Source organism: Austrofundulus limnaeus, unplaced genomic scaffold, assembly GCF_001266775.1.
Source record: "Austrofundulus limnaeus strain Quisiro unplaced genomic scaffold, Austrofundulus_limnaeus-1.0 Scaffold1087, whole genome shotgun sequence".
In the NCBI taxonomy this organism is placed as follows: Eukaryota; Metazoa; Chordata; class Actinopteri; order Cyprinodontiformes; family Rivulidae; genus Austrofundulus; species Austrofundulus limnaeus.
The window spans coordinates 20102-35693 of NW_013953489.1; the positions used below are offsets into that span (position 1 = coordinate 20102).

Genomic DNA, 15592 nt, shown 5'->3' on the forward strand with positions numbered 1-15592 from the left:
GATGAGGGGCTATCCATCAGGTCAACCCCCCCCCCACCCAAAAAAGCCCCCCACCCAAACCACTACAATTTTAGGATGCACCTAGTAGCATGACAATTATTAGGAATAAAGACTTCTGAATTCCGGTGCATTTCTGCATGCGGGGGTCATTATGTTACTGCTGTGCATTATCTAGTTTACATTAGATGCGGTTCCAGTCTGATCCTGTCTGAACTCTGCAGCACATACGCAACCATTATAATCAGTGAGAATATTTACACTGGCTCCGCACAGCGGCGGTGAGCGGACGGTGATCAGCCAAAATTAGATTCGATCCTATTTTTGCCAGACGCTGGAGTCAATCTACAAAGATCATGTCGCACCAACAGGAAAAGGAACAAGCACAACATCCGTATTTTCAAAATAATTCCAAAGGCAGACCAATTTTGTTGAAATCCCAACTATACTGATAAATGTATATAGGTATCTAACACATTGTGTTAGATAATCATATGACATTGCATTATATCGATCGCAGACTTGTGAATTGAACCCAAATTGTATTGTGACTAGGGGTGTAAATCACCAGTTTTATCATGATACGATATTACATCGATATGTTTGGATGACTATTCGATATTTCTCTATCACAAAGTGTGTCACGATACGATTTTGATTCAATTCAGTTCACGTCTGCGATCGATATAATGCGATAYCATATGCCCATCTAACACGACTGTGTTAGATGGGCRTAYGATATCGATTCACATCAAACATATCATGACGATATAGATCGATATTTTCATTTTGCCTCTATAACTGAATCATGAACCATTCAAATCGATATATCAATATAGATAGATGTTTTGTTACACCCCGAATTGTGACAGAGTTTGATATTGAGGAATATCAAATCATCATCCAAACAAATGGATATAATATAAGTATAGTGATAAAGCTGGTGATTTACATCCCTACTATCAAACTAGCAGTCACCAGGCTCATTAACAAGACATGTTTAACGTCAGTCCAGCTGAATTCTGCTCCACACTGCTTTTATTTCCACGATGCTTGCTTAATTTCTGAAAGCTCACATCTGTGGGGGGACGTGACCGGCTTCATCTGTGGTTTATGAATGGCCAGAGGGAGCATGTTGACAGACTGGTCTGTGCAGTCACTTCATGTAAACAATTTATTAAAGAGCCTACTGTGAGCCAGGCAGGGGACACCCTGGACAGGTCTCCAGTCCATCGCAGGGACACGTGGAGACAGACGAGACAAACAACCACTCAAATTCTCACTTGGTGAAATGGTGAAAAATAGGTATCTTGAATGAAACAGAAGAATAACGGGAGAATAGCAGCGAAGGTGCTTTAGTGCTGTGTGGTGGTCCCCTTAACATCCATGAAGAAGAGCTGGAGTCAGAGGTGCCTCAGTAGGTCTGCTTTCTTTGTACAAACTTCTAGTTTTGTTAGACCAGACTATTTGATTTACTGATTTGTCTACGTTCCTCTCCTCACCTGAGGTCACGAGGTTTGGATCAAGACTGAAACAAGATCCAGGGTACAAGCAGCTGAAATGAATATTCAAGTGGTTTATGTGATTTGATGCCTCCTGGATGCTTCCCTTTAGAGCGGTTTCAGTTATGTCCCACTCAGAAAAGGGCCCCAGGGCAGACCTAAAACATGCTGTGCTGAAGGAATCTGTCCTCTCTGGCCTGAGAACACCTTGGGGGTTCCCCCTGGTGGAGCTTGAGAGGGTTTCTCTCCTGGAGTTTAAACCTCATTGACCAGACTACAGATAAGAGGTAGAAGATGGAGATGAAATAATATAGAAATTTATCAGACACGTTTCTTTTTAATTTTCAGTGACTTTGTTTAAACTTTTAAACTGTCAACTGTGGTGTTTAATTGCAGAAKCTAATTGCTTTATGAGTTTATCAATTGCACTACTGCTATCTGTTATTACTGCAGCTTTACCTTTGTATAACAGTAAAAATTCTTATACCTTGTACAGCTAGCCTCTTTTCTTTTCCCTCATTAGAGTTTGAGAGGTTTGAGAAAGAGAACATAAAGATGTCATCGGGTGCCCTTTTTCCAAGCTTGGTCAGCGGCTCACGGGGAAGCTCCAGCAAGTACCTTGTGGAGTTTCGTGCCGGCAAAATGACCTTAAAGGGCAACACTGTTACACCTGACAAACGCAAAGGCACAGTGTACATCCAACAGTCGGATGATTCCCTGATTCATTTCTGCTGGAAGGACAGGACCACAGGGAATGTTGATGATGTGAGTACAGCACACACATCAAATAATACACAACATGATGATTAAAGAGGCAGCTCACCCCTCCAACATGCAAATATGAGAATAGTCTTAGTTAAAATGTGAAGTGTTATCAAATGTGCTTTGACACTAATGGAAATCAAATTGAACTAAAATGTAATTCYTCTTCCAGGACTTGATCATCTTCCCTGATGACTGCGAATTCAAGAGGGTGAGCCAGTGCACAACCGGACGTGTCTATGTGTTGAAATTCAAGGCTGGATCTAAAAGGCTGTTCTTCTGGATGCAGGTCAGTAGATGCTGCTTGTAGACAAGTGAAATGAAGGTTACAAAAATACAATTGTGCTCATTTAAATAGTATTTTATTGTTGAGTGAAGAATCCCAGTGGACCTGCAGAAACTGGCATTCAGCCAGWATTTAAACTTATTCCCACATGGCTGTGATTCAGATACAGCTTAGATTTTAGAGGTGGTATTTAAATGAGTGGTGTTGTGTAAAATTGTTTACTGTATGAACAAAGTTCATAATATCTTTCCATGATGAAGAAAGTCCTGTGCCTAATTTGTAAAAGGAGCCAAAAACAGACAAGGATGAAGAGTTCTGCCGTAAGGTGAACGAGTATCTGAACAACCCTCCGATTCCTGGAGCAGCCGGCAGCGGAGGTGGCAGCGGCCACGAACTGTCTGCGCTCGGAGGAGAGGGGGGGCTTCAGAACCTGTTGGGGAACATGAGCCACAACCAGCTGATGCAGCTGATTGGACCAACAGGACTGGGTGGATTGGGTCTGGGAGCTTTAGCTGGACCAGGACTTGCCAACCTGTTGGGCAGTGGAGGACCACCCACCAGCAGCTCGTCATCCAGGTGAGAACTGTGCTTATCGGGGTCTGCAGAAACCCTGTTTAAAAAGCTCAGAGTTAATTCCTGTGTTTGTATCTGTGTCTGCTCCTCTCAGCTCCCGCAGCCAAGCAGCCCCAGCAGCCACCCCCTCATCAGGAGGAACCCCCAGACTGAGCTCTTCTCAGACCCCCGCTAACCCTGCACCTCCTGCCACTTCAGCTCCAACATCTACTAGTGTGACTACCTCCGCTCCAGGTACACTGCTGAGTCATGTTCTGGTCTCTGTCAGCAGATTTTAGGTTTAGATGAGAATGAGACAGAGGGGAGATGTTCTGTAGCTTTACTCTGACATGGATAATAAAAAACTCGTTTTGTGAAACATCAGTGGATGTTTGTGCTGTTGTTTGTCACTTGTTTTCTCAGATCACCTGAACATCTTTACTTCTAATGATGCTTGTTGTATTTTCAGCAGCAGCAGCAGCAGCAGCTCAGACCCCAGTGACACCAGCCTCTGTTGGAAGCCCTCCGCCCCATCAGCCCATCCAGCTCAGTGACCTTCAGAGCATCCTGGCCAACATGAACGTTCCAGCAGCAGCTGCTGCTCAGGGACCAGGAGGTTAGTCACTCATTACTCATGGCTGGTTGTGAGTCGTTCTGTTCGCTGTGGACATTTTTACAGCAGGAAATTGGAGTTCTGAGGAAATGGCAAAAATAGCGTAGGACAAAAAAAATTCAGATTTATAAAACCGTGCGTACGCATGTTTCTGCGCATCTTTCCTTTTTTAGATCACAGCTTCACCTCAGAGTTTGAGCACAAGCTCCTGCCTCAGGTTCTACCCTCTCCGCGCCTACACTCAACCAGTGTTGTTTTCGTTTACGATGACGAAATATTTTCATTGACGCCCCCTTTTTTCATGACAATAACGAAACAGTAACGAAATAAACATGAATCTTTGATGACTAAAACGTGACGAAACGTGTGTGAGTTTTCGTTGACAAGACTGGACGAAAATGTTAGTCGGTGGTCTGTCAATCATTTAGAATGCAGAGTGGAGGGAGGGACAGCAGCACTGTTGCACACATGCGCACACACAGCAGCACAGAACTGTTCCTCCTCTCATTCAGTAAATAAGGAAGACAAACAGCCTGTGCTGCTTTGCAAAAAATAAATAAACAAATAAAAAAAAAAGTCCGTCTGTCACCTGTAGCTTATCCAGGGAGTAACGACTCCACCATTAAAAGCTGCCGCAGGTCCATTCTGAGCTCAGAAGCTGTTTGTTTAYGTTCATGATGAAAGTAAAACTCTTCTGTGGGGCTAAAAARGTTCAGGCTCAAGATTTTTTTCCGCTATCACCCCTGTGTTAAAAAAGTTGATGATAAAGTTGAACAAAAATCTAAGTCTGAAATTAAATCTCTGACAGTGATCATTACACAGTGTGGCTCTAATTCCTCACTTCACCATCTGTGCCGCAGTTTCCTGTCTCCAAAATGAGCGTGCGCATGGGTCAGAGCTGGCGTGAGGCACCGCACATTTTCACATCAAGTTTGWGTTTTATAAATCACAACCTTAGTGTAAGAAGTGGCGTATGCAAGTTTCTGGGCTCATTTTGTGTGACGCAAGCTTTATAAATCCAACCCCAGAACTCCAGGGAAGGAGGATTTACCTCATGTGCCCATCAGATGCACCCATAAGTAGCAAACCTTTACTCTTCTTTTAGTATAAACTCTTCCTGAAGATGTGACCTTTCAGCTCTGAATTAGCAGCTTAGCTGTTTACCTGAAAACTTTTATATCTTACCAAAGACAGATTTTAATTGTACTTTTTAAAAAGTAATAATTGTTTGTACATTTATACCTGAATAACTTTTGGAGTTAATCCAGTTCATTATGAGCACCATGGCTAAGTGGCATTAGCCAACACTAAAATTACTGTAACTCGGTTTTATAAATCTGTTGAGATAAAGACTGAGCTGGTAGTAGCTGAGAGTGATAACTAACCCATACTGTTAGGTGTAATGTTGACATACAGTTATTTTCACGGTTTGGTCAGCTCCGTCATTTCTCATCATGCGATGATTTTTTACAGTCCTGCAGACATAAACCTGTCTGAGCACAGTCATAATTGTTTAACTACACATTGTTATTTTCCGACTCGTGGTAACTTTATTCCAGCTGTTTAACCAGTCAGGTTTTCTCTCATACATGTGCCCAACAACCCAACAAGGAGTTATTTACATCACATGTTGGTTTCAGCACCAAATAAAGACTGAGTTTGGCTAAAGGGAAAGTATACATGAGTCCAGCTGACAGCTTCCTCTCATCTCCTGCAGTGGACCTGGCCAGTGTTTGCACCCCAGAAATGATGGCTCCCATCCTCAGTAACCCTGAGGTCCAGCAGAGACTCCTGGAGTTCCTCCCCAGTGGAGAAAGTTTACCACAGAGTGCTGACGAGATCCAGAACACGCTCAGCTCGCCTCAGTTCCAGCAGGTGGGACAAGATCATCACATCTACTCATTGGGCTCGTTGAGTCACTTTGAGGCTTTTACTGGTTGATTTATATTTATTTATAGAAGGGCTTCTAAGTTGGAAAGACACAATAACTTCCTGTTAGTGATCATGACTGACTGCAGCTGTTAGTTTGTTTTTTAGCTGGCAGGAACAAGCTGCTGACAGAAGGAACAGAACATTAACCAGCCAGTCGTGTAACTTTTATTTTTCATTTTTTAATAAAAAAAAGGCTGTTTTAGTTTCAACTGGTGACTAAAGAAGTTATCATCTCCATCCATTTCACAGCAGGAATCTACCACTATAGTTCAGCTCTTCTTCTGATCTTTATATTTGTTTCTGACTGAGGGAAGATCAGGAGCATCTCTGCCTCCAACAACTCAGTTGTGCAAATCAAATGCAGGGAATCCGCGGGGTTGTAAAAAGTATTAAAAGGTAGTAAATCAAATAAACAAAAATTAAAACCATTAAAAAGTATTAAAAGGTAATAAACGCCATCTGACGAGGTATTAATTTTTGAACAACCAGCACATTTTCACCATGCTGGAATCAGATGCGCTGCTTTGAAAACAGATTTAACAAACATTTCTCTGGCCCAATCTGAGATGCAGCTTTAACTTTAGACAGTCCTATTAGCCAATCAGAAACAGTGTGGGGGTGGGACTTAAGTGTCTCTAGTAGTAGAAGTTGGAGTGGTGTTTTAAATAAAACATATTTGTTAGGACACGTCTGAAAAAGAACAGGAGACGATATCAAAGCTGGATGATTGTTTAAAGTAAGAAAAGATAAACCAGCAGAAGGATTACTGACTCCACCACCTGAGAGGAGCCGTGTGTCGGTGGATGCTAGCTTTAGCTAAAGTTAGCTGGACAGGAGCAGAACGGAGAGGAGAGAGGAGCAGACAGGTGCAGCAGGTGAGGAGATTAAAGTGATGACTTTTATAAGAATGACCCGGGAGATAACATAATCAACAGGTGTGTGTTTACTGGAACAAACAGACACATTAACACTAAAACAGCTATATTTGTTTGAACAAAACAAAAGTAAATTAAAGCTGTGTCTCAGATTTTTTTCATTGTTTCCCCCCAAAACTCTCAGGGAGGGCATTCTCTATGAAGATGTCAGTTTTATGTGTTTGTAGATAAATATGAGCTAATTTAAATCCTACACTGTACTAAAGGGTTTTGGGAATTTGAGCTAAATTGTTTATTTGGGATCAGACTTTATGTAAATTTAATGCAGGATCACATGAAACATAATTTACAGTTCTCACGGAGATTCTGTTGATTTGGTTTGTTTAGTAAGGTTTTATTATTTTCAATCATAGTTTTTTTTTAATTTATTTATCAGGAGAATACACAGTTTACATTACTTACATTTCTCAAAACTTACATAACTTCTCCAAGTTTTTTTAAACAAAGAATATGATTCACAACACACATAAAAATAGAAAAAAATTACATATATGCATACACATGTATAAGAAAAAGAGAAAAGATACAAAAATAAATAAATAAAATAAAATTAAGCGGGGGGGGGGGGKGCTAGTTAAGTTTTATCTATATATATTTTTAACTTAGTCATATGGTGGGTTACTTACACCATCAATSAGGGCAGAGATTTTAGGTAYTCCAAAAAGGGTGTCCACTTACATGCAAATTTCTCTGACCTTTTTCTATCCTTAAAAATGTTCTTATTGTATTAAACCATTGTGATATAGATGGAGGTGAAGGAGATTTCCAGTGGAGTAAAATACAACGTCTAGCGAGGAGAGAACAGAAAGCCATAACATCCTTTTGCTGATGGGACAGATTAAGGGTAGTCACTGGAACTCCGAAAATGGCAATTAATGGATCACTTTCAATCTGGGTCTTAAAAACGCGTGAGAGAACKGAAAAGAATTCACTCCAAAATGTGTATAAACTTGGGCAAAAGAAAAACATATGACTTAGATTGCAAGGTGAAGTCTGACATCTRTCACATTGATCTGAAATTGAAGGAAAGATTTTAGATAAGCGAGATTTTGAAAAATGAACTCTGTATATAACTTTAAATTGTATAAGTTGCAGTCTAGCACAAGGTGTGCTTAAAYGTGTGCTGAGAATAACTTTTCCCCACCATGACTCAGACAATTTAACATTCAATTCATGTTCCCAAGCCATTCTGGCTTTACCAGATGAGTCAGACTCCATGAACATAAGCTTTCCATGTATATTAGAAAAAGGTGATTTCTGATTAGGCCTAAGAACAAGAAGGTCAACCCATGGCGRGTCAGCAGGAAAAGTTGGAAAATTTGGAAACAGCGATGAAATACAATGTCTGATTTGAAAATAGAAAAACAAATGAGAGGTAGGCAGATTAAAMTGCGAGGACAATTCTGAAAAACTAAGAAATAAACCATCTTTGTAAAGGTCTCTCATAGTTTTAATGCCTCTCTCCTGCCAAATTCTACAGGCAGCRTTTGTAGCAGCAGGAGGGAATAGATGAGTTTTTAAAGGCATTTGAATAGAAGGAGAAACAAATTTAAAATGGGACCTAAATTGTGACCAAATCTTGAGTGAAGAAAGCACTATGGGATTCGAAGTAACAGAAGATAATTTAATAGGAAGTGATGCATAAATAACGGAGGCAGGTRAAAAAGATGCAGATATTGATCGAATTTCAAGTTTACACCAGGTCATATTAGGTGAATTTAGCCAATAAATCAATTTATAAATATGTGAAGACCAGTAATACATCAGGAAATTGGGTAGGGAGAGACCACCATTAGTAATGAACTGCTGCAAAAGAGAAAATCTCAGTCTGGGGGCCCTGCCACGCCACAAAAAAGAAGAAACCATTTGGTCCAAGGACCTAAAAAACTTTTTAGGCAGAAATAAAGGAATACATTGAAACARAAAGAGAAATCTAGGCAGCACATTCATTTTAATAACATTAATCCTGCCAATCAATGAAAGAGGGAGAGAGTTCCACCTCTGYAGATCTGATGAAATTTGTGAGACCASGGGGGCAARGTTTTTAGAAAACATTAAAGGCAAAGTACGTGTAATATTGACCCCCAAATACTTAAACCCTGAGGGGCTGAGCTTAAAAGGAATGTCAGACTGCCTGAGTCCTRGAGCTAAAGAATTTACTGGATAGCATTCGCTTTTGAGTAGATTAATTTTATAGCCAGAGAGGGATCCAAATTTTTTCAGAATCTTCAAAATTGGAGGAAGACTAAAWAAGGGGTTTGAAACATACAAAAGAAGATCGTCTGCGTACAAAGATAGTTTAAGCTCAATGCCAGAACGGATAATTCCCTGAAAAGAAGAGAGGGATCGTAAGGCAATAGACAGAGGTTCTATGGCTAACGCAAACAGGAGGGGAGAAAGAGGACACCCCTGTCTAGTACCACGACYCAATGGAAAATAATCAGATTGGACAGTATTAGTAAGGACACAAGCTTGAGGAGCTGTATAAAGTAGTTTAATCCAGGACACAAACCTTTCTCCAAAACCAAAACATTTGAGAACGGCAAACAGTCATCAATCATAGTTTTTAATTGAAAGTATTTTAGCTACAAGAAAATTTATAAATTGGGATTGTTTTTGGCAGTTTTGATAAATTTAAAAGGCGATATTTGAAAGCTATTGCAGTTAACACTCTGCTCAATATGAAAAAAAAAATTAAAAACAGATTTTTTAAAAAAAGTTGATAGATGAATCCTTTACAGTCGTTCTTTAGCTGGTATTGTCAATGTACTGTATATGGTTTAAACCAGTGATTCTCTCAGTTTTAGTTGTTTCCCTGCTCGTCCGTAAGTGGTGAGGTTCTRTAGAGGCCTGTCAATCACTTGTTCATTTAAATCAGGTGTGCCAAAGCAGGGAACCCACTAAAACATTCAGGATAGTGGTCTGAGGAGCAGGATTTAGAACCACTGCTTTAAAGGCAGTGCTCCAGATTCTAATAAAATGAATTGAAACAAAGTAATGAAATCACTAATTGATGTAAACAAAYAAAACTATTTTGGGATGTGTAATTAACCCTAAAGCTACAAATTTTAACAAGAGAGTGAGAGGTAATGGTCCTGTCTGTCTGTCTGTCTGTGTCCGTCTTCAGTCCATGAGCATGTTCAGCAGTGCCCTGGCCTCCGGGCAGCTCGGCCCACTGATGAGCCAGTTCGGTCTGTCTAATGAAGCTGTGGATGCTGCCAACAGGGGAGGTAAACACACRCACACACACACACATCACTGTGTTTCAACATTACAACCACTGTCAAATAAAAAAAACACAACTAAATGTAGGAATAGTTTCAGTTTTACTTTTTGATTTTGTGAACTAGTGCTGGGAGCTATGTCTAAAATTATATATCACATTATTTTTGACAGTTATCTGTAGGGCTGTAGTGATACACTAATCTCACAATACGATACGACATTTGTTATTCTGCTAATGATACGATATATATATCACAACATTCAGCGAACGATACGATTCGATACGATTCAATTTTCTGAACAATTTTAGAGGGACAGAATGATTTTGGTGACATTTTGTTCCATAGACTTGGATTGAATTAACTGAACTGAAAACTGATTAAAAGCACCAACTACACAATACCTGCTCTAATTGGACAGAGTCTTTGTCTACAGCTGGACAAAATTAATCAAAGATGCGGTGAGAAAATTAGTTTTCTTTAATTGAAACAGTGCAAACTGTAGCTTACAAGCCTAAATAATATTTGGTTCTATCCAGGTACCTTTGGCAAATAAAGAGCAAAGCTTCAGGATTTGTTGTTTATGATGATAGTAATTAACACAGTTAAAGACTTGGAGGTAAATTATTTTTGTTCCCATGTAACAGAGGAGGAACAGATTATTTTAAACAACTGAAATATTTGGTTCTTGTATCAGCAATAAAAAAATTATAAATCCACACGATGTGTTGGAAGACAGTGTTTGGTGGCGCTAGATGCATGCCTGCCTGCCTTCCGTAACGTGACAGCTGACTACAGTCGGAAAAAGAGCGCCCCGGACGAGACGCTTCGATTTGGCTTAAAATACAGACATTCTGACTAAAAGGGACTCTTCGTAAACTTACGTCAGCTTAGAAGGCAGAGAGTGTCGATCTTTTCTGCTCAGATTCAGCTATCGGTGCATGATGCTAATGCTACCGTTACACTSTGGCTCCTTAGGAGTAGAGGAGCCAAATGTCTGGCTCACTGCTGCCACCTAGCGGCCAGAGGCTGAACTACAACATAAAAATGAACGATTGGCAGGAAAGTTGACATTTTAAACCTTAATTAAAAATCGATACAGGGCTTTAGAAAATCAATACAGTATTGGGAAATGAAATATCGATATATATCGGTGTATCAATATTTTCATACACCCCTAGTTATCTGTATTATTTGATGGTATTTCTACTTCCATCACAGCTCAGCTGATGTTAAAATGAAAAAAAAAAAAAACACTGCAAGATTTGGCCAGCTGAAATCACAGGAGGGTTGAGCAATGATCCTTATCAGACAAATTTACTTCACACATGAAGTCTATGTTTGCACATCACTGAAAAGGTGGATTCTACATTCAGCCTAGAGCTGCACAATATATCACAAATTTATCATCATCATAACAGATTGTGCAATAGGCATATCACAAAAAAACTGGTAAACTATAGTGAATGGTTGGCTCAAATTTTATGAGATGCCACATCAAACCATAACCACTTGAGTGGAGAAAATGTTGGACCAATGCAATGAGAATATTTGCAGTTTGATTTAGGTTTAACATTTATTTAAAATGCTTCAGAAATCAGAAAATGTTTAATGAGGAGATGTTTTAAAGTCATTAGGAACTGTATGACATGCAGTTTGTCTCTTCACTGCTAATACAGCATCAGTGTCAAGTTGTCATGTTGGAGTGGAAATGATGTTTTAGTTGTTTTTTCATCTAAATCTAGAAAATGAAAGACATCACTGTATAGTATTTGTTTATTTATTACAAGTCATATCGTCATCACAATATAAAGCAAGCACATCGCAGGTTTTCCTGATATGGTGCAGCATTAATTCAGCCCTGGGGAAAATAGGAGTGGTCTTATTTTTTTCTCAAGTGATGTCAGTGATGAAATCACTGCCAGTCACTGAGAAGGTGAAGTAGCCAGGTTCATGAACCCAATGAACCTGGCTACTTCAGAAGCTGCTCCCACATTATTCTAGCTCCCCCTGTGTGTCGCAACTTCCTGTGTGTGCGTTCAGCCGTGCTGCATGGAATCGGTTTACTGACAGTCGTGACGTAATGTTGTGAATGTGTTCAGGTTATTTAAACCGGTATGCTGGTATTCAAAAATTCAGATCAGAACAAAAATAAAAACAGTTTTTTGGTCTGAACCGGTATACTGCTCTAATGTGATGAAATCCTAAGTTAGTGTTGGATATTCCATCATTTTTACTTTTTTAAAATGTGTCGTCCTCAGTGGTGGTTCATGTAGTCATAAAAAAACTGAAGGACTGAAGCCATTTAGCTTTAAGTATGTTGTGACTGTTCTTTTAAAGCTGGTTATTTTTGTTCAGCTGTAAATACGCTGCTTCCTCAGAACAACCAGAAMCTAAAAACTGAGTGGAAAAGACTGTTTCAAACAATATCCTCAAGGCTTTTATTTTAATTTGTAAAACAAAAACGTCAACTCTTGTAGCACTAAACGATGTTTACCTGCTGTGTGTTCAGACATTACTGATTTAATCTTTAACAACACTTTGTTACAGACTTCAGTAAAAACACACCCACAAGACAGTTTCTTCTTAAAACTATCCATCTAAAAAGAAAAGGTTTAAAAAAAGTGAAAGTTGAATTTTAGATGTACCTGCAGGATTCAAATGTAATTCACTTTGCTGCAGCTTCTCATGTTTTTTCTCTTGGCTCTTTAGGGCTCAGACTTTATTAAAGGCACAGTGTGTAGGATTTGTTGTTTTCAGCGACATCTAGTGGTTTAGTGGTTGAATCATCCTCCCTGGTCCTCCCCCCACCCCCACCCCCCACTTCCAAACTCTACGGTGTCTCTCAGGTGTCAAAAACCTTTGATAATTCCAACCGTGATGTCTACCAGCAGCTTCAGGGCTAGTGATGTTTCAAGTGGTAAGATTATGAGCTTTAATAAGTAAAATTATATCAGCTATGTTTACAAGCACAAAATGTTTTAATCAGATTGAAATATATTCAGATTAAATAATCCGAATGTACTGTTTACAGGGACACAATCCGATCATGAAAAGTGTTTACATGCACCGGAGTTTTATTCAGAATAAAAGTCCGGACATGCGCAGTGTTGTAAACATTCAGCTCTACTTCTGTTACAAACGTAAACAAAGCTCCTCTGTGCGCTCAGGACGGACCCGTGTCAGCTTTTAATAACGGTAGAGACGTCGTTACTCCTCGGTTGAGCTGCAGCCTGCAGATGAAGCAATACGTGCTTTTTATTTTTAGCGAAGCAACGTTGGCTGTTTGCCTCCTTTTTCATCTGTTAAGAGAGCGAGGAGGAAAAGTTCTGCACGATGCTGCGCAGCTGGAGCGCTGCTGTCCCACCGGGTGAAGTCAGCAGACATGCGCACACAGGTCAGTTTTCTACAATCAGAATAAGATGATCCGATTAAGTGTTTACATAAACCTCATGCCAATTATCAATCGGCATAACCCACCCTTTTCATTTGGATTAAAAATTCATTCGGATCGAGCTTAATCGGATCAAAATAATCGGAACGAGCTGTTTACATGATGCATTTTTATTCTGAACGGCTGTTTAATCTGATTACTTTTGTCCATGTAAACGTAGCTAATGACAGACAACAAATATTACATTTATAGTATTACAACTAAAACCGATTTTGACGCTGCCACCGCAGTTTGTCCTTCATGAGCCTTCGTAGACAAAATGGCGGTGCAAGATGGCGGCTGCCTGTGTGGCGACCCGCGACCATGGAGATATAAACARCTTTTTATAAGGTAAAAATAATAAAACAAGGTGTTTGTCTGCAATGATTAGACATGTTTTTTATTATTATCATTAGTGATTATCTCAATTTCGGCTAAAAGAATTGACAAAATCCTACACACTGTGCCTTTAAATACTAAATATTCTTCATCACTCAGGTTCCAACCTGTTTGTAATGAAGCTTATAAAGAGTTGACTTGTTTTATGTAAAGTTGTATTTAACAGAAAAGCTTCTATAAAAGAACATTTTAAACAGCAAACTTCAGTGTTTATGTTCAGTGTTTGTTCTACTGAACGGAACTCATGAATAGGCCTGGGTGATAAACTGAAAATTAACCGATACTGACATGTCAATAACCRATGTCATTTTGCTCGTGTCGGTATTTTCGGTATTTAAAAATAAAAAGAGGAAAAGAGAAACCTGCTCGTTTTCTGTTGCGGTCTCAAGCCGCCCAGTCTGATACAGGCAGTTCAACAAATCAAACAAACCCCACAGCTTAGTTTATCCTATCAGAGCAGAGAAGGGCGGGTCTTTCTAATGTCTGTGAAGCTGCAGGATAAACACCAATCAGCCTTCAGCTCCTGTCCTGAGCGAGCAAACCCCGTTCTCCACACTTCTCTCCGGAGCTACCCAAGACATTGGTATCTAAAATCGAACACACTATAAGTTTATGTGTTCAGAGCGTTGTTATCGAACAGATATGTCTAACTTTGCTCGCGCGACCAAACTCCTCTCCTCAGCGCCAGTGGCGTAGCCAGAAATTGATTTTAGGTCGGGCCTTAGAAAAAATGGGTGGGACAGATCAGGGGTGCCTGATTTTACCTGAGGGTAAGCACAAAACCATCACTGCACCTGACCCACAAAAATACACACCACATGGGCGTAATGTGTGTAGCACACAAAAATACCAACGTGACACCAGGCACCTAAAAACCAGGTCCTAACCAACACAAGGCCACATGAGTGCCATGCCCATCACATGGCACTGAAAAACTGCACTTCTGTCCCTCAAAGCCCAATGCACCCAACGCTGCGCGCGCGTGCACACACTATTGCGCTTTCAACTTGATCACCTTACAAAAAGTCGAAAGAAAGAAAATAATAAAAATATGACATGTTATGCAGTGGATGTAGCTTGCAACATTAATGCCTCGGATTGCCTCTTCTGTCTCTGCCTGAGGAGGAGAAGAGAGAGGAAGGCAGCTGTCATTCAGAACGAGCTGCCGTTAATGTAAAACAATTAGCCTATAAAAATGTATAAAAACCAACGTTGTGTAAATATACGCACATTTTTCACCTGCCGTGAGAATGTGCGGCAGCCACGCAAAGTTTTTCAGTCGACGGTTTTAACTCACAAAGTCACAAATCGGACTTGATCCACAGAAATATGACTTTGTTGTGTTTTCTGGATGTAAGGAGCGTCTGAACACGGTGTCAGATTTTTATTTTAGTTTGAGTTTTTATTGTTTAAACTCAAACGATCATGAAACTGAACCCCGGGACTGAAAATCATTTAACCTCAGACAAACAAGGAAATAGATCAGCCTAAAAATGATCAAAGAACCTCAGTCCAGTCTGTAAACTGTTTTTATAGTTTTTGTCACATAGTTGAAAACCTTTTGGGTCCTGGGATGGAAAAACCCGACACATTACGTGCGACATAAAAAATAATAAAATAAAAAAGGCTGAAGAGAGGGAGCAAAATCAAATGCAAATGGTGGCTCACTGTACGGTAAGAATAATTATTTTTTCTGTTTATTGTCTTCTGGCTGATGCTGAGCTGATCTGTGGCCGTAGCGCAGCAGCTGCGCTTTGGGTAGATTCTCGCGCCAGGCGTGCACCCTCACCAGCTGGGAAGGTGTTCCCTTTCAGTCAATTCACTCGGTACAACATCATGTATGGGAACCACGCCCCTGCGTGTCCTGGCTGAAGCCACCTCTAATCACGCCTTTAGGCAGGTGACGTGATGACGACAGATGTCAGGCTCCGCCTGCACATATAAATATTGTCGCATC

General features: G+C 40.1%; 1 protein-coding gene across 1 annotated transcript in view; it reads left to right on the forward strand.

The window, feature by feature from the left end:
• Nucleotides 1-2022: 2022 nt before the first annotated feature.
• Nucleotides 2023-15592, forward strand: part of LOC106534082 (proteasomal ubiquitin receptor ADRM1) — a gene marked incomplete at its 5' end in the record, with an annotated part of 15243 nt that continues 1673 nt past the window's right edge. Inside the window, 7 exon segments of the mRNA XM_014030593.1 lie at nt 2023-2264; nt 2434-2550; nt 2834-3123; nt 3215-3354; nt 3569-3715; nt 5430-5587; nt 9707-9809. Coding sequence (XP_013886047.1) covers nt 2055-2264; nt 2434-2550; nt 2834-3123; nt 3215-3354; nt 3569-3715; nt 5430-5587; nt 9707-9809 — 1165 coding nt within the window.